The sequence below is a fragment of the Ciona intestinalis genome, chromosome 8 (assembly GCF_000224145.3).
Source record: "Ciona intestinalis chromosome 8, KH, whole genome shotgun sequence".
Lineage (NCBI taxonomy): Eukaryota > Metazoa > Chordata > Ascidiacea > Phlebobranchia > Cionidae > Ciona > Ciona intestinalis.
In genome coordinates, this window is record NC_020173.2 from 2,085,365 (window position 1) to 2,112,542 (window position 27,178).

General features: G+C 35.2%; 6 protein-coding genes across 6 annotated transcripts in view; 3 read left to right on the forward strand and 3 right to left on the reverse strand.

Annotated features, from left to right (window-relative positions):
• Positions 1–1,151: 1,151 nt before the first annotated feature.
• On the reverse strand, positions 1,152–5,250 carry LOC100176294 (cholinesterase 1-like). The gene is made up of 10 exons (XM_018813117.2): positions 4,672–5,250; positions 4,462–4,552; positions 4,096–4,303; positions 3,710–3,840; positions 3,298–3,503; positions 2,708–2,960; positions 2,488–2,645; positions 2,310–2,420; positions 2,060–2,192; positions 1,152–1,797 (listed from the first exon to the last, which is right to left on the reverse strand). Exons 1-10 carry the CDS (start codon positions 4,839–4,841, stop codon positions 1,558–1,560), a joined length of 1,701 nt encoding a protein of 566 aa, XP_018668662.1. The 5' UTR covers positions 4,842–5,250; the 3' UTR covers positions 1,152–1,557.
• Positions 5,251–5,528: 278 nt separating this feature from the next.
• Positions 5,529–9,766, reverse strand: LOC104265954 (acetylcholinesterase-like). The gene is made up of 10 exons (XM_018813116.2): positions 9,246–9,766; positions 8,690–8,780; positions 8,238–8,445; positions 7,953–8,083; positions 7,697–7,902; positions 7,336–7,582; positions 7,119–7,279; positions 6,736–6,846; positions 6,519–6,651; positions 5,529–6,111 (listed from the first exon to the last, which is right to left on the reverse strand). Exons 1-10 carry the CDS (start codon positions 9,446–9,448, stop codon positions 5,881–5,883), a joined length of 1,722 nt encoding a protein of 573 aa, XP_018668661.1. The 5' UTR covers positions 9,449–9,766; the 3' UTR covers positions 5,529–5,880.
• A 4,082-nt stretch (positions 9,767–13,848) lies between these two features.
• Positions 13,849–18,172, reverse strand: LOC100180180 (vacuolar fusion protein MON1 homolog A). The gene is made up of 10 exons (XM_002125732.4): positions 17,529–18,172; positions 16,970–17,214; positions 16,558–16,651; positions 16,367–16,481; positions 15,983–16,154; positions 15,492–15,623; positions 14,985–15,128; positions 14,760–14,874; positions 14,448–14,603; positions 13,849–14,275 (listed from the first exon to the last, which is right to left on the reverse strand). The coding sequence occupies exons 1-10, from the start codon at positions 17,754–17,756 to the stop codon at positions 14,135–14,137; spliced, it is 1,542 nt and encodes a 513-aa protein (XP_002125768.1). The 5' UTR covers positions 17,757–18,172; the 3' UTR covers positions 13,849–14,134.
• Positions 18,119–19,723, forward strand: LOC100182526 (aminomethyltransferase, mitochondrial-like). Its single transcript, XM_002125383.4, has one exon. The coding sequence runs from the start codon at positions 18,392–18,394 to the stop codon at positions 19,607–19,609; it is 1,218 nt and encodes a 405-aa protein (XP_002125419.1). The 5' UTR covers positions 18,119–18,391; the 3' UTR covers positions 19,610–19,723.
• Positions 19,689–27,178, forward strand: part of LOC100178616 (alpha-N-acetylglucosaminidase) — a 9,727-nt gene continuing 2,237 nt past the window's right edge. Inside the window, exons 1-13 of the mRNA XM_026835498.1 lie at positions 19,689–19,950; positions 20,438–20,529; positions 20,833–20,991; positions 21,343–21,498; positions 21,915–22,089; positions 22,518–22,606; positions 23,210–23,386; positions 23,806–23,890; positions 24,430–24,576; positions 25,225–25,391; positions 26,055–26,222; positions 26,609–26,747; positions 27,055–27,174. Of these exons, the coding sequence (XP_026691299.1) occupies positions 19,711–19,950; positions 20,438–20,529; positions 20,833–20,991; positions 21,343–21,498; positions 21,915–22,089; positions 22,518–22,606; positions 23,210–23,386; positions 23,806–23,890; positions 24,430–24,576; positions 25,225–25,391; positions 26,055–26,222; positions 26,609–26,747; positions 27,055–27,174 (1,914 nt within the window). The 5' untranslated portion in view covers positions 19,689–19,710. The remainder of the gene's footprint in view (positions 19,951–20,437; positions 20,530–20,832; positions 20,992–21,342; positions 21,499–21,914; positions 22,090–22,517; positions 22,607–23,209; positions 23,387–23,805; positions 23,891–24,429; positions 24,577–25,224; positions 25,392–26,054; positions 26,223–26,608; positions 26,748–27,054; positions 27,175–27,178) is intronic.
• LOC100184893 (phosphatidylinositol 3-kinase regulatory subunit gamma) overlaps positions 21,693–27,178 on the forward strand; it is a 21,325-nt gene continuing 15,839 nt past the window's right edge. The window contains exon 1 of the mRNA XM_018813046.2: positions 21,693–21,712. The gene's annotated coding sequence lies outside the window, so the exon portion shown is untranslated. The remainder of the gene's footprint in view (positions 21,713–27,178) is intronic.

Below are 27,178 nucleotides of genomic sequence, written 5' to 3' on the forward strand. Positions count from 1 at the left end.
TTTGTGCGAAGTGGTGTATCAGTTAAATTTGTTTACCGTACCATATCGACTATATATATAGATAGTAGGGTGGGGGGAGGGACACCTTCAGCACATAATATCCAAATTTTCTGATTGTGATTTAAACAATTAACAACGGTCTATAGGAGTCGTGAGGGTATGGTTTTATAATTCTTTGAATGTTTACAACTAAATTGTACGAGAAAATAGAATAAAAAGGCGTCCCATCTCCCCCCACACTACTATACTTTGAACGAAAAGACAGGATAGCCTATTAGCGACAAAACAACCGTTTCTTACAGTTAAAACATATTCACATTTAATGGAGAGCAAATAAACAGGTTTACCTGGTCTGTGACCATATGGAGGCCAAGCTGTGTAGAGATTAGATTGAGAAACTCCGTAATATACAAAGCTTCCCCAGAAATCAGAAAACATGTTCGCAACCATTATATCTTCATTTGTAGCATATATATAACCCCTTTAACAAGAAACAAAATCTTACGAATTTATTTGGAGAATAAAATATATAGTGAAAATGAGTTAAGTAGTGAAAATCAGATAAGGACAAAATGAATATAGTGAAAATCAGATAAGGACAAAATGAAGAAACTGGACCTACATTGTTCTATGGACGTATGGTAGCTCTGCACCATGGATAGGTGAATTTGGAGGGTAACTATTCGAATATAGGTAGACAGAGTTTGGTATGTTCGTCGTCGCAGCACCAAAGCTGTTGTAACAGAAGGCATGTGGTTTCATTTCACGTTTCATTCAACTACAAAACTTTGCATGTCTAGAAAAATACTTGTAGTCAAACGGTTTAGTTGAAAAGTTGAGGTTAAAATACAATTTTTATCTTTGCCATTGTAATATTCCAGCTTGTGTTGCCAATACAGACACCTTAAAAGTCAATACAGACAACTTGGATTCATCACTTTCTGTTTCCTTAACCGAAAATTTGTCCTGCCAATCAGTCTGCTAACTCAATCATTACAATGAAGAAAACGCTAAAATTTGACAAGTATTTAAAGTTCAAAAGCCGGAGTTGCAACTGCTATTTTAGAGCTATAGATAAACGTAGTTTGCGCACAGTCATGTTGATATAATTCCCACTCGTTTGGTTAACTTTTGCCTCTCTATCTTTAACAAATCTGTCCCTTTAGATTTTAGAATCAGCTTTATACTTGGCCACGTTCTGTACCGTTATAAATTCTATTTTGAGTCGTTCTTCATGTAGTATTCTTATATGGGCGTCTTGCTATTTGGCGATTTTACGCTATAGACCAGGATAGGCATTGCTGCTTTTAAAATCTGTTACAAGTTTGATACGCTATGTTGAATTATGTAGTAAGTTACACAACCACCAAACGCAAATAAACTTTTGTAAAACTGAGGGTAAAGTTTTTAGTGTAATACAGATAATAATATTCACTATCTAATATATTTTTTTGCCTAATAAACAAAATTTAAAGTGCAGTAATTAAATATCATTATCTAGGTTTCAATTACGAAACATTTTTTTGTATACGCTCTAATTGTTTCAGATACAGTTGTTTAAATGTTGGTAAAAACTGTCAAAAACAGCATTAACATGTACAGCAGCAAAGGATTGGTGGATTTATAACATGTAGCGCCGCTGGTTGTTTCTATTATCCCTATATCGTTGCTGGTTGTCATCTCAACTGTAGCATCAGTTGTAAGATTAATGTAGATTCCTAACGAGTCCCAGAAATCGCATATTTCGCTTTTGTGTCCGGTCAATACAGTTGTGTTTGGGACTTTGATTCGTAAAAGCTGCAAAACGAAATGAAGTATATAGTAGGGTGGGGGAAGATGGGACACCTCTTCATTCTATTCTCTCGTCCAATTTGGTGGGAAGCATATAAAATTTAAAGAATTATGAAACCTTATCCCTACAACTCCAATATACCGATGCTAAGTATATAAAACACGATCAGGATGTTTAGAAATCATGTGCCAAAGGTGTCCCATCTTTCCCCACCCTACTGTATATAAGTTACTGTATGCAACAAAAATGCAGCACAAAAAATCCAACCTCATCTGCTGTACTGGCATAGGCGGGCCAAGTAGCGAACGTGTTAGACTGCGGAACTCCATTGTGGGCGAAGTTTCCCCAGTAATCAGAGAACATATTCATGATAATATTATCGTCTGCAGTTGGGGTGGGTCTATAACACAAAATGTTATAACAAGTGTATAATACAATATTAAACTGTCACCTTTTGTATTTGCAATTACACAAAAATATTTTACCCAAAAATCACCGTACAGCAAAGTTTACTTACAGGGTCCTGAAAACGTAAGCAAGCTCAACGGCATGTGTTGATGCATTGGGAGGGTAAGCATTTGAATAGAAATACACCGAAGCGGGAAGGTCGGTCGTTTTGTGCGCCAATCTAATTCAACATAGTGGAAATTACAGTGTAAAAACTTTGTGTCAATATTCTTCTTCGTTTAAATTACCTGGCAATTGCCCGAGTTGGGCACACGAAAATACCATCTCCCCCCGAATCATAAGTTAGTTTCGCGTAATTAAACTCAGCTTCGTTGCTCGCTTGCTTGGAATATTCCTCTACTATTAAAGGGGCGACTTGGGAACCAAAGTTAGCAATTGTGGAGTTCTGCAATTTTAAAAAGTGGGGCAATGTAGCTAATATTTTTTTGCTGGTAGTAGTATAGTTACCACAAACTCTTCTCTGCTGACATGCGTTTCCGGCTGATACGTCTGCGAGTATCCTTCTTCAGTGTTAGCACCGACGATAATGGCTTTCTTGTTCCAGTTACCAGATTGAATTAGTTTTAACGGCTGGTCTTGAATAAGTACTTTGTCAACATAAGGACGAAATGGCTCGATGCCTCCCAAACTAGTTTCACGTTGTATGACAAAGTTAGAAACAGCTGGATAAGCGGACAAGATGATACTTGCATCTTTTTCTCTGTGGAAAGTGTGAAAAAGTCTATGCTGCTATAACATATAGAGGCAACTGTATACGTAACGTTAAAGGTTGGGGTTAAACGGTGTATAGCTATAAATAAGTCAACATATATAATAAGAGGGAGAACACGGGACACCTTTAGCACATAATATATAAGTATCGTGGATTCGTGATCGTGTTTTAAACAAACAACAACTAATGGTCTATGGTCGTGGGGTGGTTTATAAGTTTTTAAATGCTCTTTGTTTATTACAAAATGGGTCGAGAAAATTGATAGAAATGGTGTACCATCTTCCCCCACCCTACCATACAACAACGCGTTCAGTTTCATACTCACAATAAACATTGAATTTCCTGCGTTCCAGTGCAATTAATGGTTTGGAGCAAAAACCTGGTCAACTCGTTTGCTTCAGTATTTGTGTAAAATTGATAATAAGCGGGACTGCTTTGTATTATTGCTCTGTGGAAGAGCGATTCACTTGTTGGCGACACAAGATGGAAAACTACAGACTGTGCCCCAGCGCTTTCTCCAAATATTGTGACCTGGAATAAAGGAAATATAAAGCATTGTTTTCAAACACTCATTTTTTTATGAATGAATGAATGGATGTAACTTGTTTAATTCCCCTCAGGTTGCGGGGCAACAGCCAACGTTGTATGTTCTGTTTCACACACCTTGTACCAGCTGACGAGTTACCACGTATATGTACTTTGTAAGTATAATGTGGTTATTATACAGCATAATATACCTTGTCCTTGTCTCCACCGAAGTTAGCAATATTATCCTTGACCCACGTCAAAGCTAGTTGTTGATCTCGTATTCCTTGGTTACCTTCCAAAACCACATCACCCTCGTTTAATGAGAGAAATCCAAAAGCCCCTTAAAAACAGCAGATTCATTAATCATTAACACTACAGCATTTATTACGCGAATCGCATTGAAAAAATCCGTGTCAAAGAAAATCTGGAAATATTTTGTGCTGGAGCGGAAGAAATGGATATCTTCTTAAACATCTTTATTTACATACTTACTAAGTGAGTAGTTCGCCAATACTACCATAGTATAACAGTGGTAATATTTAAGCTATAGAACGGTAAAAAGGATATTTCTTTAAACATCTACTTCCATACTTACCAAGTCGATAGTTCGCCGACACTACCACAGTATTGGTTCTGTTGCAGAGTGCTTTGCCGTCGTATACGGGGTCACCGATAGCTCCAAACATGAACGCTCCTCCGTATATCCATACCATGACCGGGAGACGGTCTTCGGGTGTAATAGCCGTGTCAAGGTTTAAAGTTGAGGGAACAAACACGTTAAGTACAAGGCAGTCTTCGGTGTACTGTGGGAAAGTCAGTTTAGTTTAAGCTTGATTTAATACAGAACATGTTACGAAAAGTAACAGGCATAAATCAAAACCAACCAATCGTATATATAATAATGAAAATATAAACTGTGGTATCGTCAGTCTCTTATTTAATTACAGAAGAACATGCTTACGTATAGACCGTTGCTCTGAGGACACTGGATGTACTTATATCCCGACACATCTAACGATCCTTGGTGCGAAACCGGCAAGGGTGACTTGAACCTTTTATAACATACGGCAACGTGTTGTTATACATTTGTGTAAAAAAATAATATCATATAAGGAAAAAAATTAAACAAAACATGAAAACAGTTACACAAAATATAATATAATTAAGTTACCTTAAACTCCCAATAGGTGGTTGGGCAAAGGGGACTGCATAAAACGCATGCGCTTCTGCTGTACTTGTTCCATTTAGCAATCCACTAGTTGTGTTCACAACAGGAACTGCAAAGACTTCAAAAACTGACACTTTAAGTAGCAAAATGCACATGCAAGGTAAGACCTTCATTACGCTTCACTGCAACTGAAAACACGTCTAGTCAAAATGGTTGATCTATGGAGCATAACGTTCGAGCTATACCAGCATATATATAGGCTACAACAATAGGTTTATTGCGCGTCTCTAACAAACATTCATAATTCGATTTTGTCTTGAACTGTTTGCTTTACGGGTAAGTCTACTAAACTCGGCATTAAAAAGGAACTTCCAAGAAGGTTTAACGAGGAACAAAAACCCAAAGTTGTACAGCGCAAAGTAAAATTCCTTCGTCAGAAGTAGCGTAAAATAGATTTGTGCGCTCGGGCATAAAATTATAATACTTTACCCTTGCCTACCTGGTTATTTAGCAAGAGGATAAAAATATGGCATTCCAGCTTTTGCTTCTAAAATACCAACTTGGAATTGTGAAACCTTTTGTCATTGTGTTTACTAAGCGTCCAAACCTGAATAGACTCTATTATACGCCTGGGGTTAACCTATTGACCGAAAATAAGAGTAAGGCCATTTATAACCTACTGACACGCATGGATTGAACACCCACGTGTTATAAAGTCTGTCGTGGTTAACCCACGCCAGAATCAAGTAAAAACTACATTAGTTCATTCAGCACGCGGCGTATTGCAACCTGGTGTTTATATTTTTTGAACAGTATAGCCCTGTAAACTTTGAGTTGACCTATACGTAAATATCATGTGTATTAATTAAAAAAGAGCATGTTTCTTTGTGTAATATAGTATGTGGGGGTAGATGAGATATATTTAGCACAAATTATCAAAATATCCTGACCGTGTTTTAAAAAATTAACAACGGTCCATGGTAGTTGTGAGGATATAGTTTTATAATTCCTTAAATGTTCTTTGTTTACCACCAAATCGAATGAAAAAATAGAATAAAAAGGTGTCCCATCTTCCCCAACCTACTGTACATTAAACAATATTTCTTTAATTTACTATGTACGATAAACATTCATTTGAAACTGCAAAAGTGTCAATTTACAACTGCTTATCTAATCAAAAATAAAAGATGACATTTCCTAATCATTTAACAACTAATAGAATATCGTGAAAAGTAGAAGACATGTGAAAAGCATTGCTAGAGGTTTGCGTTGTACATATACACCGTTGGTCGTTACTATTATCCCTATATCGTTGCTGGTTGTCATCTCAACAGTAGCATCAGTTGTAAGATTAATGTAGATTCCCAACGAGTCCCAGAAATCGCATATATTGTTTTTAAATCCGGTCAGTACAGTTGTGTTTGGGACTTTGATTCGTAAAAGCTGCAAAGCAAAATTGAGCATAAAAATTACTGTATACTACTGTTTAGGGTAAGATAGGACATTAAACAAATAACAACGATTTTAAAAGTCGCGAGGATACAGTTATACAATTCTGTAAGTATTCATTGTTTACTACCACATGGGACGGTGTACCATTTTACCCCAAAATACTATAATATAGTTCTTTGGGGTTAAATGGGACACATTTAGCACATGATAATCCAATATCTTGATTATGTTTTAAACAATTAGCAACGGTCTCTATGGGATTCGTAAGGATACGATTTTGAAATTCTTTGATTGTTTTCTGTTTACTACCAAATGGAGCGAGAAAATGGGATGAAAGGGTGTCCCATCTTTCCCACCCTGATATATACATACAACAAAACTCCAATACAAAATCCAACCTCATCTGCTGTACTGGCATAGGCGGGCCAAGTAGCGAACGTGTTAGACTGCGGAACTTCATTGTGGGCGAAGCTTCCCCAGTAATCAGAGAACATATTCATAATGATATTATCGTCTGCAGTTTCGTTGAACCTAATGAATGAATAGAACTCATTTATCCTCGTATGTTGGGGCGACGCCATGCATTATATCACGGGTGTTCTGTTGCATACTTACACTGTCCTGAAAACGTAAGGAATCTCGACTGCATGTGTTGATGCATTGGGAGGGTAAGCATTTGAATAAAGAAACACTGAATTCGGAATGTTGGTCGTTTCGTACGCCAATCTAAAACGCAAAATAATATAGTAGGTTGTGGAGAAATAAGACATTTTTTCTTTGTATTTTCTCGTCCCTATTTGGTTGTAAACAATACCATTTAAAGAATTATAAAACCCTATCCTTAATACGTCTTCCATAAACCATTGTTGATTGTTTAAAATATGATCAGGATATTGGAATAGCATTCATATACAAAAACTGTCCCGCCTTCTTCCACTCTACTATACAAATAATAATTTTCATACTTCGTAGTGCTTTGTGCCGATTTAATTAAGTACCTTGCAAGTGTTCTGGTTGGACATACAAATAGACCATCTCCTGTCATATCCTCTATTAGCTTAATGTAATCATAATCATCGCTTACGTTGGCCACTAGTTTAGAGTATTCCCTTATTAACGACGGGGCTAATATCGGGCCAAAGAAATAGGTTGTTGTGGCCTGTAAATTAAAAAAAGTGTGTTTTATTAATGTTTTTCCTCACAACAAGTAATCACCTTAAACAGTTCGAAATCATGGAATTGTTGGAAACTTTCTGATTGTCCTTCCTCTGTGTTTGAACCAATAATAATTGCTTTCTTGTTCCAGTTACCAGTTTCTAATAGTTTTAACGGCTGGTCTGGGATAAGCACTTCATCAATATAAGGTCGAAAGGTCTCAGTGGCTCCAACACCGTATTTTCGTTGCCCGACAAAGTTAACCACCGCTGGATAAGCGGCCACGATGTCGTCAACATCTTTTTCTCTGAAGTAAAACATATGAAACTCCTATGCTTTGTTTAATAGAAGGCAAACCGCAGGCCAGAGAAAATGGCCGTAAGGGCATAAACATCTCGTTCGAACAACATCACATACTCACAATAAACATTGAATTCCCTGCGTTCCAGTGCAATTAATGGTTTGGAGCAAAAACCTGGTCAACTCGTTTGCTTCAGTATTTGTGTAAAATTGATAATAAGCGGGACTGCTTTGTATTATTGCTCTGTGGAAGAGCGATTCACTCGTTGGCGACACAAGATGCAAAACTACAGACTGTGCCCCAGCGCTTTCTCCGAATATTGTGACCTAAAATATAGAAAATATAAAGCAATTTTACAACCACGCGAATTTAATACCTTGTTCTTGTCTCCACCGAAGTTAGCAATATTATCCTTGACCCACGTCAAAGCTAGTTGTTGATCTCGTATACCTTGGTTACCTTCCAAAACCACATCACCCTCGTTTAATGAGAGAAATCCAAAAGCTCCTGTTTACCAAAATGCACAAATTGTAAAAAATGAAAACTAAAAAAATGAAAAACTATTTTAACTTCAAATTTGAGACGAAATCTGTTATTAAATTTCGGTCACTACCGTGAAAAGGAATCGCCTGTATAATATTAACGGCATACGCACTCTTACCTAATCGGTAGTTCACTGTAACGATCACTGTATTAGTTCTGTTGCAGAGTGGTTCTCCATGATAAAACAAAATCGTGCTGGAACCGGTCATGAACGCCCCTCCGTGTATCCATACCATGACCGGGAGACCGTCTTCGGGTGCAATAGCCGTGTCAAGGTTTAAAGTTGAGGGAACAAACACGTTAAGTACAAGGCAGTCTTCGGTGTACTGTGGGAAAGTCAGTTTAAGAAAACCTATTTAGAAAGAAAAAGATGGGACACCTGTTTATTCTATTTTCCCGTTCCAGGAAGTAGACAAAGAACATTCAAACAATCAAAACCATATCATCACGACTCCCACATACCATTGTTATTTGTTTAAAACACGTTCAGGATATTTGGATATTACGTGCTAAAGGTATCCCATCTTACCCTACAGATATATAAATATTTTGATTTAAAAACTTGCTTACGTTTCCTCTATTAATCTGTGGACATTGGACAAGCTTGTATTCCGACGCATCTATCAATCCTAGATATGGTACGGGCAAAGGCGACCTGAACCTTTAAAACATAATAGCAATTGATTTGTAACTTGGTATAAAAATAAAATAAGGCTTCGGGTAGTAGGGTGGGGAAAGCGAGACATCTTTTGCAAAAAATATCGAAATATCCTGATCGTGTTTTAAACAATTATGGAAATCATAAAAATACGGTTTTATAAGTAGGGTGGGGGAAAATGGGACGCCTGTTGACTTCTCGTTGAATTAGGTAGTAAACAAGGAACATTCAAAGAATTATAAAACTGTATCCTCACGACTCCCATAGACCGTTGTTAATTGTTTAAAACAAGATCAGGATATTTGGATGTTATGTGCTAAAGGTGTCCCATCTCCCCCCACCCTACTATAAATTTTTAAATGTTTTTGTTTACTTTCAAAAGGTACGAGAAAATATAATGTAAAGTGTCCCATCTTCTCTCACCCTGCTATATATTAGGTAAAGGAAAAAGCAATATAAGTAAGTTACCTTAAACTCCCAATAGGTGGTTGGGCAAAGGGGACTGCATAAAACGCATGCGCTTCTGCTGTACTTGTTCCATTTAGCAATCCACTAGTTGTGTTGACCAATGTTCCTGTTGGCTGTCTGTTCACAACAGGAATAACTGCAAATGCTCGGTAAAATGAAAGTTTTATCATCAAAACGGCCGCGAAAGAGATTACCGGTTTCATTTTCTATATATTTCTAGAAAAACATATATCCCAATAACTGATTAAAGAGAACGAAGTTGTGGCTATACCACCACGTTTAATAAACTATAGTTAATGGTATATGTCAGTCGTCAGTGCGGATTAAATTTGAAAATTCTCCCAAACCAAAGCTTTCTTTTGAAGTAATTACACAGGTACAGATCATCTTTGCATAATTGTTCAGTTTGCATATTTGAAATTGCTAAAACACTTTTGGAACTGACCTTAAAAACATAGAAAGTTATATTTCGAAACACAAATGTTTTTTTCTTCGACAACGCAAGTTACCTTTAGCCTATGAAATATAATATTTGCGGTGTACGGCTATTATACCGTTGTTCTGTGCCCGTAGGGGCATTATAAGCTTATAACTAGCCCTGATCTTCAAAATTTGTGTTCATTGCTGACTCTAGATGAAATTTGCAAGCCTGGTATTTTATTTGGCATACAGCACGTTACCATTTTTTCCTAGCATTAACCTATACCACTTTACAGCGCTTGATATTACTTTAGCATGTTGACTTATAACGTATATAGCCCATACATCCTGTCACGATGATCCATCACGGAACTTGTGTTAAGTTAAACCAACACTAAACCTTGGCAATGTTTATTACAATATTGGCAACCGGCTTGTCCAGAACAACAAACGCTGTCCTTGTCACTTCATGTGCAAATAAATGTGAATAATATGTATTTTGAATTTCCGTTCGAGATATTACGATTCAAACCCTTTATAGGTTGTAGTTATAACTTTCTGACAAACTTTCACTTTTTAAAGTGTTTTGTGGTATATAAACTCATGTCCTGCGTTTTTTCAATTAAAATCGTATTTTCTTAGTTTGGAAAATAATGTAATTAAAGGCGACAACAAAAAACTGTAAAAGAGCCAATTCAGCAAAAGAATATAGAAGTTGACATATGTTATCACCAAACATCGAACCAAAGACAGTTACGTTTACGTAGACCCCTACAGAATCCCAAAAGTTTGTAGTTTGTTTTAATCGTAACGTTAGTCTAATTTTGATGAGTAAGATAGATTCCACTGCATTGTATTAATCATACGCGCCTTCCCCGCCTTACGTGCCGCCAGCCTAATTATTGCCAGGTCTGCGCTTTTTGCGTTTGCTTCAGTTTGAGCTTCCTGGACAAAATGTGCTAGTTCGTGGTTAAAACAGTTACACAGGTATAGTTCTCGTTCCACTGTACAGCTACATAGTTAGTTCTTGCTCTACTGTTGCTCTATATGAATGTTGTAATGGTCGCTGTAGGGAAAGACCGTCATCAGTTGTAAGTACACCATTATGTTTTGCATGTGTACGGTATTAGTTTACTTACAGCACAGAGGTATTGGGTTGGATGGATACCATTAGCAAACGCTCAAGTTGTAAGTAAACGGTTAGTGCTCTTCGCTTATGACCGAATAGGACGATGAAAAATAATTATAACATGCACTATTTCCCCCAGCCTACTATTTGTTATCTTGACGTGTTTTAATTCAACTATATCGCTGTCGAATTGAGTTGTGGTATGATTGTAATAGGCAGGGTCTCCATTATCTTGGTTAAGGCAACGTCGCGGACCAATCAATAATTAGTAATTACGATGGACAATATACCTTCACCAATGCTAGCAATGTTATTCTTGTCCCACACAAGTGCAGCCAACTGTGGATCTTTGGTTCGTATAGTTTTTTTGTTTAGTTTTGAAATCAGGTAAAGCCAAACACTATGAACGTAAGGTGTTAAACATTTAGTTGAATGACTTCATTTAAAATTAATGTCCGGCGGTGTGGCAGAGTGGTTGGCGCGGTTGCCCCAAACTGAGAGGTGACAGGTTCGAGGTTAGTCGTTGTCACATGCTGTGACGCGTATGTGTGATTTAAAAAGGCATTTAACGGCAATTAATGAGTTGTCTAAATTACTAACCATTCAATGTGTATAGGTATCGCTGATGTGTATGAAACAGAACACACATATATATATATACCGGTGACCTTATGTTGGCCACATTCAATATGATATATATAGTAGGGTGGGGAAAGATGGGACACCTTTAGCACTTAATATCCCAATGTCCTGACCGTGTTTTAAACAATTAACAACGGTCTATGGAAGTCGTGAGGATACAGTTTTATAATTATTTGAATGTTCTTTGTTTACTACCAAATGGGACGCGAAAATAGAGATAAAAAGTGTCCCATCTTCCCCCATCCTACTGTATAGTTATACACAAAACCAATTTACCTAATCTGTAGTTTATCAAAACGACAAACGTTTTTGTTGCATTATTTTAAGCGAGACTTTTAATTCGTAGTGCCATCATACAGAACTAATGGTTATTGTTAATTAACCCAAATAAACCCGCTGCTGTGTATTTATACCACGACAGGTAGTGTTACGAAATTGGCAATCAAAGACACGTAAACGTTCATTACAATCTTTCGCCAACTTGAACTAGTTTTAAAATGAAGTTTTCGTTTCCTAAAAATACAATATTTACTCAAGATGCTAATGCAAATATGTACCTTCCATTGGCCGCAAAAACGCGCAAGCGAGTTTGCGCATTTTCACGGTTATTGTAATGTTTTATGAAATTACGCTGTCAGAAAAAAGCCAACAGCGTCGTAAAAATTTTTGTTCATTATGAAATATTCTGCTTCATTGGTGTTAAAATTTATCTAAAACAACGAACGTAAACTTTTGTTTGTGGGGCGTGAACAAGTTTTCTGCTGAACTCGCACGGTCTTTTAAATAGTGGTTGCAAACCTTTCTCTAAAAACCATCTACCGAAATATGCTTGCGGTTTCAGTGATAATATTTACGCTGTTAGAAAAAGCCAACAACGTCGTAAAAATTCAGTATAAAATTCTCTTTCACCAGTTGTATTAAATGTTCTTTTCAAAAAACAAACTTAATCTTTTGTTTGTGGGGTGTGAACGAGTTAGTTTTCCGCGTTCAGTGCATTTTCGCTATCCCAGAGATTACGGATTCGAGGCTCGATGTGGCTAAAATGGTGGTCGTCATCCTTTAATAACAATATTAACGTTGTCAGAAAAAAGCCAACAACGACGTAAAAATTCTTGATCAGTATAAAATTATCTTTAACCAAATGGTATTCAATATCGTTTAAAATAGAAATGATAATCTTTTGTTTGTGGGGTGTGAACAAGGTTTCTGATAATTTAAGCTTTTTACAATCATTTATACAGACGATTTAACAATGTGCTAACGCTGTTAAAAATAAGGCCAACAGCTTGGCAAAAATGAGTATGATATCTTATAACAACTTGTAACTTTTAAAATTTTGAAGACCTGTTATATCCGCATATATTTTATGTGGGTTCTAAGCCGTTTATTAGGATTACATGTTATTAATACGCTGCCAAAAAATAGCAACACTTCAAAATTGTTTGTCCAAAAAAACGTTTACGAAAAAAGTTGGGTTACTGATTACATACATATAAACAGACCTTGAGTTTGTGGGGTTTTTCAATTATACCTTGGTACTACTCATAGGTAAAAAATTTTAGAATTTCAACAATGAACTTGTTACAATTGCAGTTTCGCAAAATGTAACCTTTATATGCTGTTTATATATTCAAAATCGTTGCGCTGTCAAAAAAACAGCGCTGCCAAAAAATGCACAATACAATATTAACGTATCACGAAATTTTATTCAATAAATACAATTAAAATAAACCTTCCGTTTGTGGGGTCCATGCCGTATGGTCACTGCGTTTAAATTTAGTTCGCTGACATGACACGAATACAGTCACATGTAAATAATTCAGTAAAATACGAGCATTCCACATTGTGTGGTTTGGTTGGGACCTCTCTGCCTAACTGTACGTGCCCACAAGTTTTGAGTCCTTGAGAAACACACTCAAATGCTAACCAAACCCAGTTTGGTTGCTCCGATAATTTCTAATTTAAAATAATTGCGCTAAAAGCAAAAAGGGCAACAGCGTTCAAAAAACTCCGAAAACCGATATGTTTTTGTTAATGTAATATCATTACATCCTGTAAATAAAATTAAAATAAACCTTCTGTTTGTGGGGTCTTTTATCATTAAAATGAACTTTTGGTAAGGTCGGTTCACACATTTGAATAATCTCGCTGTTATAAAAACTAACTGCGATTTAAACTTTTTTGTTTTTTGGAAAAAGTAAATTATACAGGCATGTTATTTTTGTAATTGTAGCAAAATAGATCTGGGATTTGTGGGGTATGCAGAGGCATTACNTAAGACCAGAGAAGTTCATNTAGTGTTAGTGGGAGTTGTAGCAAATCAATCAAAAGGATTCTGTTTCTCGTAATTATTGTATTTCTAATTTGCAGCCAAAAAGACACATGTCTGTAAATTAATATGAATGGACATTGTTCGTTGTATAGTTTTATTTATTCTCTGAAGAAACAAGCAAAGTAGCATGTAAATGCCAAGGGGTGTATGTAAGTGCATTCAATGGAAAATTTAATATTGTGTCAGCATTTTACCTCTCATATTGGACTTGCCAAAACCAGTTCAATCTGGTTTAATACGAAGCAGTGGTAACTTGTCAAAGTCCGTTTGATCTGGTTAAAACACAAGCCGTTGCAACCTGCCAGAACCAGTTTGATCCGGTTAAAACACAAGCGGTGACAACTTGCAAGATCCAGTTCGATCCGGTTAAAACACTAGCGGTCGAATCATGAAAAGTTCATCTTCTCGTTGTTTAATCCACCGCAGCAAACGATCGACTGAAGATATTGCCTGACCTTTGGTTACAAGTGGACTGAATGCAACGTATAACTCAAAACCTGATGCAACCTGTAAAAAAATACAAAACTCAAAACAAAACAAAGAAGAAACCGGTACACAACCAGAAAGTTACAAAAACAGACAGTTGTTGGTTAAGACTCGATAAGATACTTTATGCGTTTTTTAGTAAAAAATATTGGGGTAATAGAATTTAAAATAGCCATTCAGTATAACCACGAACCCAAGCCAGCATTGTTTCTTCATCTGATACTTCGAATAGTAGTTTAAGTGGTATTGCTGGGTTGTGGATCTTCCCATGCAAATGTTGGTACAAACCAAACAAACGTTCTTGCTGGTGTACGTCATGATATGGACTCGAAAACTCTGGTGCAGTGAACTGAAAAACAATTTTCCTTTATGTTTACAAATAAGTATTGTAAAAAAATACATGTTAAACACAAATGTATTGAATTGTAATGTACACAGAATAAGAATTTACCAATGTGTAAGAAAATATTTCAGTTATTAAAGAATCAACAGAAAGAAAAGTAACCTGAGATTGATGTTTTGATTTATAAATAAAGTGCCTCAAATCTGGCAAGCCAATCTTGCCAACATTGTACATTCCTTTTTCAGATGCAAGCTTCAATATGGGTAGGCAGTCATGCCTGCAAGAAAGGTATATATAGATTGTCATTCAGTTGATTACGTTATGCTGAGGTGGCATGTCAGTTCATACATAACTGTAAACTGGTATTTGTATTTTAAGTGTACCCACTTGTTTAGTTTGACCATAACCCTTTTCTTTGCTTCGGATAATGTAAAGAACGAATTTACATCAGCTGACAGCAGGAGAAGACAGGTTTGAAAATCATCGTCCAAATATGAAATATGCGCATGAAGGAATCCTTGTGGGTTAAAACTAGAAGTGTTATAATCGAGAGTTAATAGGTAATAAGGTTTTATCATGTAGAACTAGATTTAATTGTACTTAAACTTTGTAATGCTGAACACTTAGAGTTAGATGATAAGTGGTTTATTTATCAGTGATACAGTGAGTTTAAAAAAAAACAATTTATGTTATTAGCCAAAAAGTGTTAGTAAAAAGATTTTTCGCAAGTACAATTAATAATTAAATTTGTTATTATGGAAAAAAAAGTCTGGTTAAAAAAACGAAAAAATAGTTTGCCCCCCCCCCAAAAAAAAAATTGATATTTATTTATATTTAAGAGTTTTTTCTAAACTAATAAGAAAAAAAGGAAAATTAATACAGCGTTTTACTCACTGAGGAAGACATATTGGGAGCCAGCTCTCTCCTGCATGGAAAGAGGAAGAGGCAGTGATCAGATTGATGAGGATTTGAAGATCAGATGAGTGGAGGTTGTGTTCTTTTAATCGACAATAGCTCACAGTTTTTCTGCATCAGGAAAATACGGTTTTGTTTTTTGGGATAAATTATATGGGACGTACAGAGATGGCTTTTTATTTCAATAGTTTAAAAACCTGAATGAACAGATCTTTGAAATTATTGTTGAGTCATAATAGGTCTGAAATACATGTGAATTGTTTGGTATATGGTTATTAGGAACAGGATGTACAGCTGTACAGGTAAGGTTATTCAGCATTTCAATTTCAATACAAACATAACAGCCCGATGTATGATACCTTGTTTGTATAGAAACAAATCAAAAAACATGTTTATGCACCTACTTTTTTTAAGATTTACAAACCTGAGTAAACATACATCTAAAATAAGTAGATGAAACTTAAATTTACCCAGATGTTAAAAGCAAGGCAAATGCGAGGTCATTCGTCTTGGAAAGCTGTAACGCTTGACTGACTAAATCTCGGATGTTACCAGCCAGAGGAAGACACTGAAATGCTCCAAGAAGATACTCTGGTCCAGTGTCCATGGAGGTACAAAGATGATCCAGGAACTTATCTGTGCCTGAAGTATAAGATGATACTTTACGTGTTGAATTTATGGGAACGATATAAACCATATAAAAGTTATCATAACAAAAAATCAAACAATTAAGACAGTTACACAAATAATAATGGTCCAATGGGACATAAATAAAAGGCTCACAACACAAACAAAGCTTGTAATTGTAACACAAATGTATAAATTAGCAGATACTTTATTAATATATATTCTACCTGTTAGAAGTCGTCGCAAATCAAAATTCTTTTGTTTTGCATAAATTCTGTCCAGTTGTTTGAGGGTCACAATGCTGACAATTTTGTTGTAAATGTATTTCAGGTAAACTGTGATCTGAAATGGAGAAAACAAGAATTTTCTATTATAGTATCTAAATGGTGGAAACAATAACATACAATGGTGTATTTACCTGTGTTATAGATTCAGGTGTAGAACAAACTGCTACCAGAATCAATGGAATTTTTATCAGAAAAACAAATTTGTGATCGCCAGCTGTTATACTCCTGAAAACAACCCACACGAATTTACAAATAGGTTAAATCCGGGGTATTTTTTTGTTGTAATGTAAGATAATAACTTTTATCGCCTTTTGATTTGATTACGGTAGTGATGATTTCGAAAAATTTAAATGAAAAGACAGGATATAGCGACAAAACACCAGATTTTGAGACATGCTTCTGGTTAAAAACATATTTACATTTATTTGGAAGAAAATAAGCGTGGTCGCTACACCTAGCAGACAGACAAGCCATTTATTCTAATTAAGTTAATCCACTTATAGAAACAACAGTGTGCGTAAAGAAAAAGAAAGAAAGTTGCACCTTATTTTATCGTTACGATCATGTACACAGGACACAAGTGCAAGCATTACACCCATTACTGATGAGAGTTTATCTTCACTGCCATGCCTTGAATACACTGGCTTTCCCGCCTCGGTGAGAACAAAGAAATGTCTCTTCTGATCCCTCCATGAGGATGAGTTGATGTACTCCTCTTCCTCAGCAACAAGAAGACTGAGATGACGTTGTCGGATTGAGATTTCTTCTTCGGTGGGTTCTCCAATCATCTATATACAAGTGAACATATTGTTTTAACAGTAAAGCATTAGTTTATGCAGTGACATATATGTGAAAAAAATGGGTTTACATTTATGTTATTCTAATTGTATATTAATGTTTGTATATGTGTATGTTGCATTAAAGATATATATACCTTTTGTTTGTACAAAGAATACAAAGATTAGAGTTTTAAATATATAAATTAGGTTTTAGTCTATGTCATTCCAATTGTATATTAATGTTTGTGAATGTATATGTTGGGTACTATAGATATATATCTTATGTTTCTACGAAAATATAGAATCTAGAGTTTTAGACTCACAGAAACTGACAAAGTAGAGGAAAACGATGCGTCATCACTTGCGCTTTGATTCAAAGAATTAGTGCTGTGAGATTTCTTTACACGATCGGCGGTCAGTAGCGAATCTTCGGCGTCGGAATTTTGAGAATCGAATCCAACATCGTATATTGCTGTTGTGTCTATTGCAGGCAGTACATTTCTTGCCTCGCCGTCGTTTATTGGCGTCTCAGTCGTGTCTTCTGATGACATGGTTGCTTTCAAATGTTTAGTATATTTGTTTTTAAGTTCACAGAGCGATCATGCACTTCCTGGTCCTAATGTTTACACTTTCGTAACTACTACACAGCAACTGTGTTCCACAAACCGAAATGTAGAAGTAGCTCAATTGTAACTTTGAAGCCTAGGTTTGTGCGACGAAACAATAATTAGAACTTTCACTAAATATATGATTACTTCGGAATTTGTTTGATCATAGACGAATTTAAGTACATAATTTAGACATCCAAATGAAACATTACATCGTTTTAAGGTGTAAATATGGGTAAACGCCAAACGGGCTTAATTTCGAGATATTCTTTTGGGGGAATTACCTACATCGATCAAACGTTAAAACGTCATAATAACAAATTTAATATACATTGTTTTGGTCGCTCTTTTGTTTATGTTTTATCATTTGCATCGGTTACTTCGTTTTACTTGTACCTAGAAACAAGTTAAAAGCATTGTTTGGTGTATACATGTTGTTTTAGTTGCAGTACCAATAACGTATATGCTTAATTTTTATCTGTTTTAAAGTTTATTTAATATCAAAAAAATTCTAAGGTTTTTACATTCATTTGTTTCTATCAAGCTATTTATAAAAGGCTCCGTACAAATATTATAAAATGCTTAAAATTGCCCAATTTCGTCAAAATATTCTTTCTCGTTGTGTTTTGTCTGCAAGTAAACGGCTGCTTACAACCAGTAACTGTCTTTGTAAAGATAATATTAAAACATCTGTACTGCATGATTTCCATGTGAAAAATAATGCAAAAATGGTCCCATTTGCTGGCTGGACAATGCCAATACAGTATAAGTCACTTGGAATCATAGACTCTCATCACCACACAAGGAACAAAGTGTCTTTGTTTGATGTGTCACACATGCTACAGTTTAAAGTGTATGGGAAAGACAAAGAGAGCTTTATTGAGAGCATGACTGTATGTGATGTAAAAGGCTTGCCGGAAAATGGAGGATCTCTGACTGTTTTCACCAACGCAGAAGGTGGAATAATGGATGATGCTATCATTAATCAAACACAACAAGATTATCTGTACTGTGTATCAAACGCTGGTTGTTCTGATAAGATAAGTACATGCTTAAGGGAGAACCTTATAGATTTTACAGCGAAGGGAGGAGAAGTTGTGTTGGAGCTTTTAGATTGTGGTTTGCTTGCTGTACAGGGACCAAAAATGGCAGAGGTATTGCAGACTGGGACAGATACTGATTTAAGCAAGTTATACTTCATGCAGAATGTGGAGGCAAATTTGTTTGGCGTTGATTGCCGGATTACTAGGTGTGGATACACTGGTGAAGATGGAGTGGAAATTTCTGTAGCAAAAAATAGAGCTGTTGAACTGGCTGAGAATATCTGCTCACATGAAGATGTGGAATTGGCAGGTCTAGGTGCGAGGGACAGTTTAAGGTTGGAAGCGGGACTTTGTCTCTATGGAAATGACATTGATGAAATGACCACTCCCGTTGAGGCGGGGTTGACATGGTGTATTGGTAAAAGAAGAAGAAAAGAGAAGAATTTTCCTGGAGCGGAAAAAATTGTTGCGCAAATAAAAAGTAAACCAAGTAAACGGAGAAGTGGTTTAATTGTAAGCTCTGCTATTGCTCGCAATGGAGCAATAGTGCAGGATGGAAATGGAAATGAAATTGGTTCAGTAACCAGTGGCTGCCCTTCCCCCACATTAAGTGCTAATATTGCAATGGCATATTTACCTCTCCCACTTAGCAAAGTAGGAACTGAAGTAAATGTGTTGGTGAGAAAAAGAGTGGTTTCTGCCAAAGTTACAAAAATGCCTTTTGTCCCAGCTAACTATTTTATGAATAAATAAACATCTGCAATCTTATTTGAAACACTAAGTTTATTATTCTGTGTTGTTTTATTGCACGCCTGCCTGTGCCATGAGTTTGTTGTATATTTAACAGGATTTTTATGTTTGCTTCTAGAAAGCTTGTAATGCATTTAATCAAAGCAGTATTACTTCTCACCACTGTGATAGAAATTGGCAGTTTTCAAAAACACTACATTGAAAAAAGTTTGTCACCAGTTAGAAGCTATACAGCAGGTCATGAACAGGAAACTGCAGTTGCACAGTTGCTGCAAAGAGTAATTGGTGAGAGAAGCCAAGATGTTGTTGTTTCTATTCTACCTGCAGCATCTGAATTTGCAACGGTAAATATTATCTATGGAAGGAATTTAACTTACTTTATCCTCGCATGGCCGGAAAACAACAGTCATTGTAACACAGGTGTTCATACACTTCGTGCCAGCCTACGAGTTACCAAGTATCTTACTTTGTGGGTGATTAATATGAATGTTTTCCACTTTTCAGCCCAAAATGTATGGTGAATATTACTTTTCCTGTGCAGGTTGTTGATGTTTCTATTAATAAACAACAATGAATTATAAATTCTCAGCAAGTAATTACTCATGTAAAACTAAGTTTTTACATTACAGCTTCTTAAATACTGTGGAATTTAAACATCAAAAGATTTATCCACAAAGTTACATACGTGGTTGGTTACTCATAAGCTGACACGAGGTGTAAGAAAAAGAACACCCATGTTATAACGACTGTAGTTTCCTGACCGCGCGAGGATAAAGCAAGTTGCACTTATTCAGAGTACTATATTTAGTCACTATATTTTATTATTTGCAGTTAAGTTATGCTGGAAAAACATTGAAAATAACAGGAAGTGATGCGGTATCTGTTGCTTTTGCATTCAATCACTATCTCAAATATTACTGCAGGTGATTCACACAACTAATCGGCTATATATATATAATAAATTTTTGACCAAGTTGAAGTATTATTCGGTTTTCCTAAAATTAAATATATATTTATATATATAATGTATATATAATGTATATATATATAATTCTACATGGCAGAGGCCCTCCTTGAGAACCAGGAATTTAGTTCATATTGGCCCATCATCTCAAACATAATTATATATATATACATATAATAATATATCCATATACTTGAAAAAGTTCGAGAAATATTTCTTCACGAAATAATAATAACAGAAAATATTCCTTTTTATACTACAGAAAACAAATCTCTTGGGCTGGAGACCAAATTTCTGACATTCCTAATCCTTTACCTCCTGTGCCTGCTGAAGGGGTAACAATAAAAGCTGGGGTGAAGTATCGGTATTATCAGAATGTTTGCACTGTCAGTTATTCTTCAGTGTGGTGGAACTGGACAAGGTTTGAAAAAAGTTTAATTTTAGAAAAAAATAATAAAAAAATTATTGTTTAATCTGTTATTCAGAATTCCTTTACAGTTTTGTAATTTTACTGATTTTATTATCAATTATAATATAAAATTGCATTGTATTTTACTTAACGTGAGGTTATGGGACCTTATAATATGTACAGACATGTTTCAGTATAGAATCCAAGACATAGTTTGAATGACAATTATAATTTAACCCTTCTTATTTCGGTTCTAATAACCTCAATCAGCAAATATAAAAAATGTAATAGAACAGTGCATAGTGATTTTCTGAACAATGTATAAAGATCAACACACACGGCTTTCAATAAAATTACCTACAGATGGGAACGAGAGATTGACTGGATGGCATTGAATGGAATAAATCTTCCTCTTGCATTTACTGGGCAGGAGGCAATATGGGAGAGAGTTTATAAAAAGCTTGGGTGTTCGGATGAGGACATCAAAAAGCATTTTGCTGGACCAGCTTTCCTAGCATGGTAAGTTTACTTTTACTAAAGCAAAAATTCAAAAAGAAATATCAATTACACATTTAAAGGGATAAGCAAGAACTGTAACCCATAACTAAAATTATTCCTTTTAAAAATAACCAATTTTCAAAAAATAAGTGATGTTAGAAATAGTTTCAAACTGCCCAGTTATTCTTATTGAATAAAAGACTTGCACAAAAAGACTTGATTCTATTTTAATAAGGTTCGATGACATCGTTTGTATTATACAATTAGTTTGACTTTATACCACCAGATCCTTACTGTATTTTTTTTTCTTACAAAAGAATCTTCCAACTTCATTAACACCAGATTAGGGTCAGATTCACAGAATTTATTACAGTTACACTCTAAGTAATATTGTATTTATTTTACCCTGATCCTTGATCATTATTTAATCTTTTCAGGGGTAGAATGGGGAACCTCCATGGTTGGGGAGGACCCCTGCCATCCTTCTGGATCAAGAGCCAACTTATCCTGCAGCACCAAATCCTGATCCGGATGAGATCACTAGGAATGATTCCTGTCCTTCCTGGGTTTGCAGGACACATCCCTTCAGCGATTCTAAATCTTTATCCAAAGGTGATTTACACAATATTTTAAAATACTTTTTTAAGTCACACAATTTTTAATTCACACAAGTGTATTCACACAATATTTTATTATTTATTTTTTTTAATCACATTTTTTGTTATTTATTATTATTATTTTTATTTACACAGGCTTAGTCACACAATATTTCAATAGTTTAAAAATTCAAATAAAATGTAAATGGATTTTCCATTCCTTCATGCATTTTTACCAGGATTTGTAATCGAAAATTCAAAAAATAGTGATATATTTTGGATACAACTACAATATATAAATGGTGCATACTAACTTTCCTTTAACCACAGTATGAGGTGACGTACAAATTAAACTCAAATTAAACCACCTGGCTTGTTGATAATGGCTGATTTATAGTTTAAAACAAACTTTATTATTCATTTCTTTAAATTTTAAATATGTAGGCTGATGTTATACAGCTTTCTCATTGGAGTCACTTCAACTGCACTTATTCTTGCACTTACCTGTTGCAACCACATGATCCACTTTTCAAGTGAGTTGTTAGTTATACTATGCCACAACATGATTATATGATAGTAAGGTGGGGGAAGATGAGACTGTAGCGACGATGCTTATTGCTCGTTGTATATATTGTAATGATTCAGTTTTAAACGCACGTGAAACACGAAAGAGAACGGAAGAAGAAGGCAAATAAAAAGGGGCGTTTCGCACACACACGCACGCACACAGGAATGAGCGCTACAAGACACATTTTCATTCTATTTTCATGTTCCGTTTGGTAGTAAACAAAGAACAAGAACTATAAAAGCGTATCCTCTCAACTTATATAGACCGGTGTTAATTGTTTAAAACACGATTAAGATATTTGTATATTATGTGCTAAAGGTGACCCATCTTCCCCACCATACTATATAACTTTAACTTCAGCAATTGTGGTTATAAAATTGTAGCCTAAAACATGTACTTTTGTTTTCATTTATTCTTTTCGTTTATTAAATTGGTCTTTCATAGCTTTTAACCATCCCACTCAAAATTTATAAAAAACATTGCATTAATTTTATTGTATAAATAAAAAGCACCCATACTAATACATAGGTTTAAAAGTCTTGATTAAAATTTTGAGAATTTTTTCCAGTACTATTGGTAGCATGTTTATCAAGGAGCAAATGTTAGAATACAACGGCACCAACCATATTTATAATGCCGACACTTTCAATGAGATGACACCACCTTCCAGTGACCCTGGATATCTATCTAATGCAAGCAGGGCAGTGTATGATGCAATGGCAGTAGCAGATCCAGATGCTGTTTGGTATGTAAAGTGAAGCAGTTTTTTTTTGTAAGTCTAATTGCCGAAAATAAAAAAGTCAGTTATTACATAAGCTCATGAAATAATGAATAAAATCTTTTCATGTTACTCTATATGGGTGAGGTATTTTCGAGAACCTAGGATTAAGGATTGATTTGGTCCATTACCCCAACAGCAAGACAGCTTTTAAAGGTCTGAATTGATAGTGCTCAACATTCCACTTGTGTAAATGTAATGAATCAATGTAACCTACTTGATCCTTGTGTGGACGGACAACAACAGTCGTTAAACACAGGTGTTCTGTTTCACACACCTAGTGCCAGCTTGCACGTTAACAAGTATGTTACTTTGTAGGTGATTATTTTTAGGGTTTTTTTTTCATTTTTTGTCTACTTGGTGTTTGTAAAAATGTTTTCATGCAGGCTTATGCAAGGTTGGCTGTTTCATCACGAACCAACCTTTTGGAAGACAGCTCAGAAAAAAGCTCTTTTGACTGGAGTTCCTAAGGTAACGCATACTCAACTTCTACTCCTTACCAATAATAATTAATAACGGGTTTCAAACAACCAGGTTACACTTATGCATAACTCAATCATTTGTCCGGTGCCGTAGCACAATTAGTTAGCGCGCCCGCTGAATGATAAAAGCCCCTCAAAAAATAATCACCCACAAAGTAACATACTTGGTAACTTATAAGCTGGCACTAGGTGTATGAAACAAAACACCTGTGTTATATGACTGCCGTTTACCGGGCATGAGAGAAAAAGTAAGAAGTTACACATTTATACCTTAAGAAATTTTGCACTGTTGTTACAGATACTTTCTTTTTGACAGTGTTTTATACGCTTGACTTTTTTTAATTGTTTACTCTGTTCTTACATATGTTTACCACTGCTGCAATCAGGAGCATTACAAATGCTGTTTATTTCAAAGAACAATAAGATTAGTCAGTATAACGATTCTAAGAAACTGTAACATGGTTTCAATTGTGCGGCTGTATTGATTTCCTATTGCTGACTCGCTGACTCCATTTTGTTTATGTTCAGGGCAAAATGCTAGTATTGGATCTGTTTTCTGAATCTTACCCCCAATATTTACCAGACTGGTACTTTGGTCAACCATTCCTGTGGTGCATGTTGCATGATTTTGGGGGAAATATGGGTTTCTATGGAAAAATTAATACTGTGAACACAGTGAGTAATTTACAGTGTTTTATTGCTTTTGGAATTTTATTTCTTGTAACTGTATGACTATGTTTTTATAGCTCTCTAGAGCAACTGTACATGGATATACTGTATTACAACTTGGAAAAAGAAATGTTTACAACTGTTTTAAACTATAAAACAGCCCATTAAAGTCTTTTAAACTAAGCAATTAAGTTGTGTAGGTTGTTGGGTTATAGCAATTTTAAATAGCTCTTTATAAAACTATTGACAAAATTAAGATGAGGATGCTGATTTTCCATAAAAAAGAGAAACATAACTTCTAATCAAATCACAGGCTGTATAACTATAACAACTTCCATGCATGACATAAAATGTCCGGCGCAGTGGCAAAGTGGTTAGCATGTCTGCCTGTAACCCAGAGGTAATGGGTTTAAGGCTCGTAGCTGCTACCATTGTGGGAGTTTCAAATTTTCTGCCATACATAAAAAATGAAAAAAATCCCCCCTAAAAAATAATAACCCACAAAGTAATATACATAGTAACTCGTAAGCTGGCACGAGGTGTATGAACACCTGTGTTATAACGACTGTCGTTTTTCGGCCACGGGATGATAAAGTTAGTTACATTCATTCATTCGAAATGTTGCAATCTCTAACTTGTTGTGATTTGTTAAAGCAACCAGGAATCGCTCTCACCAGTGTAAACTCAACCATGGTTGGAACTGGTGTAACTCCTGAAGGTATCAACCAAAACTATATGATCTATGATTTTATGTTGGAAACTGGTTTCACTGTGCATTCTGTCAATGTTACAAACTGGTTAAAAGAATATACAATGAGAAGGTAGAGATACAACACCCTGTGTAGTATTTTGTTAAGTAAATCACTAACAAAGTGGTCACTAATGGGTTGTCCAAATTATCAGCCATACATAAAAAAAAAGAAAAAATCCCCCCAAAAAATAATCACCCACAAAGTAACATACATGGTAACTTGTAAGCTGGCACAAAGTGTTAAACCCGTGTGATAACGACTGTTATTTTCCGGCCACGCGAGGATAAAGTAAGTTACATTTATTCATTCATTCACATTCAAGTTAAATTGAAAAGGTAGCTTGTTGTGATATTACATTTTTTATATACTCAGCAATTTGTATTAATTTTTTCTCTTTTAATTATCTATTGGCTGTTGTGTAATGTGTTTTGCTTTTAAAAACATCGAAATCTTGACTGGTATTTATTTAGATAGCAATTTTTCAAAGCACCTTGTGTGGATCTTTTGTTAAAGTAAACTAAAATGTCGCTGGTGTCTAGTGGTAATAATTTTCTTATGCACACTTAGCATTAGTCTTTCAAATGTAAATCGCTCTTGTGTAATGTATTGTAATTTGTGTATGGATTTTAGGCATTGTAAGTTTTTACAAACACCGCTATTTGTTGCTTTTTTCTATTTTTAGCTTGTTCGTTTTAAAACCTAAATAGCGAAAACAAGTTCCACTGTCTTTAGGTATAACACAAGTAGTCCCGAAGCCATAAAAACATGGAATATACTTGGTAACACAATCTACAACGACACGAAACCTGGTTTTCCTTCAAAAAGTCTGATACGTGGTTCACCAGTAAAAAGACCCACGTTGGATAATCCTGGTCTTCCATATTGGTACCAATACTCCAGGTAAAGGTTGAAATATTGTTGGAGTATTTTTGTACCAGATTTCTTCTATGAATAAATTTGTTGCCTAAATTTATTAAATTTACCATCTAAAACTAATACTCTAGATAAAACACACAGAATGTTGGAGTGTTTTGATACCACAGTTCTAGTACAAATAGGATTTACTATCTAAAGCTATAAAATTTGTTGTTTAAAACTAACACTTTTGGTAAAGTCACAACGATTTTTGCATGTTTTTGCATAAAAGCAGAGAAGATTTACCATCAAAAATTCTTTACCTGTGAGGCTGTGTTCATTGCTAATTGATATTATGTTGCAATTTATTACAGAGGAATAAGTCTGCATAATTATTAAATATGTAGGCTTAAATGTATGTTATTCTACAGCCTTGCATTGGCTTGGGACAATTTCTCACAATCTTTAAATACTCTAAAAGATCTGGAGACAGTTAGGTATGATGCTGTAGACATTACAAGACAAATGTTGCAGGCAGTTCACAGACTCCTGTACTATGCAATGGTTGAGGTATATTTTGTAATATTTTATGCAAAAATAAAGTTATGAATGAATGAATGAATGTGACTTGCTTTATCCTGGCGTGAAAAAAAAACAACAGTCGTTATAACAAAGTTGTTCTGTTTCATACACCACATGAAAGCTTAACGAGCTACCATGTTCTTTTGTGGGTGATTTATTTAAATTTTTTTTATGTATGGCTGATAATTTGTACAGCCTATTAGTGGCCACTGGGTTGGATCAATTGTCGTTAAGTGCCTTGCCCAAGGTCACATATGCCCATTAAACCCATGTTTAACTAAAATTTTGAAATCAGGAATTTCTATGGAAAAGAGATCCTGGTAAACTTGGAGAACAACTGTTAGATTTGCTGGATGATTTCGACAAAATGTTGTGCAGTGATGCACATTTTAGTATGGGAAAGTGGATTCAAGATGCAA

Bases quoted from the DNA above. Each gene is read 5' to 3' on its own strand.
- LOC100176294 (XM_018813117.2), bottom strand. From the start codon at position 4,841: ATGAAGGTCTTACCTTGCATGTGCATTTTGCTACTTAAAGTGTCAGTT. The intron at 3,504-3,709 runs GTATATTATGCT...CCTTTATTCCAG, and splicing joins TCGGTGGAGACAAGGACAAG to GTCACAATATTTGGAGAAAG. The intron at 2,421-2,487 runs GTAATTTAAACG...ATGTTGAATTAG, and splicing joins CCAACTCGGGCAATTGCCAG to ATTGGCGCACAAAACGACCG.
- LOC104265954 (XM_018813116.2), bottom strand. From the start codon at position 9,448: ATGAAACCGGTAATCTCTTTCGCGGCCGTTTTGATGATAAAACTTTCA. The intron at 8,084-8,237 runs GTAAGAGTGCGT...TTTGGTAAACAG, and splicing joins TACAGTGAACTACCGATTAG to GAGCTTTTGGATTTCTCTCA. The intron at 7,280-7,335 runs GTGATTACTTGT...TTTAATTTACAG, and splicing joins ATGATTTCGAACTGTTTAAG to GCCACAACAACCTATTTCTT.
- LOC100180180 (XM_002125732.4), bottom strand. From the start codon at position 17,756: ATGTCATCAGAAGACACGACTGAGACGCCAATAAACGACGGCGAGGCA. The intron at 17,215-17,528 runs GTGAGTCTAAAA...ACTTGTATATAG, and splicing joins CCTCTACTTTGTCAGTTTCT to ATGATTGGAGAACCCACCGA. The intron at 14,276-14,447 runs GTTCGTGGTTAT...ATTTTTTTACAG, and splicing joins AAGAAACAATGCTGGCTTGG to GTTGCATCAGGTTTTGAGTT.
- LOC100182526 (XM_002125383.4), top strand. From the start codon at position 18,392: ATGCTTAAAATTGCCCAATTTCGTCAAAATATTCTTTCTCGTTGTGTT.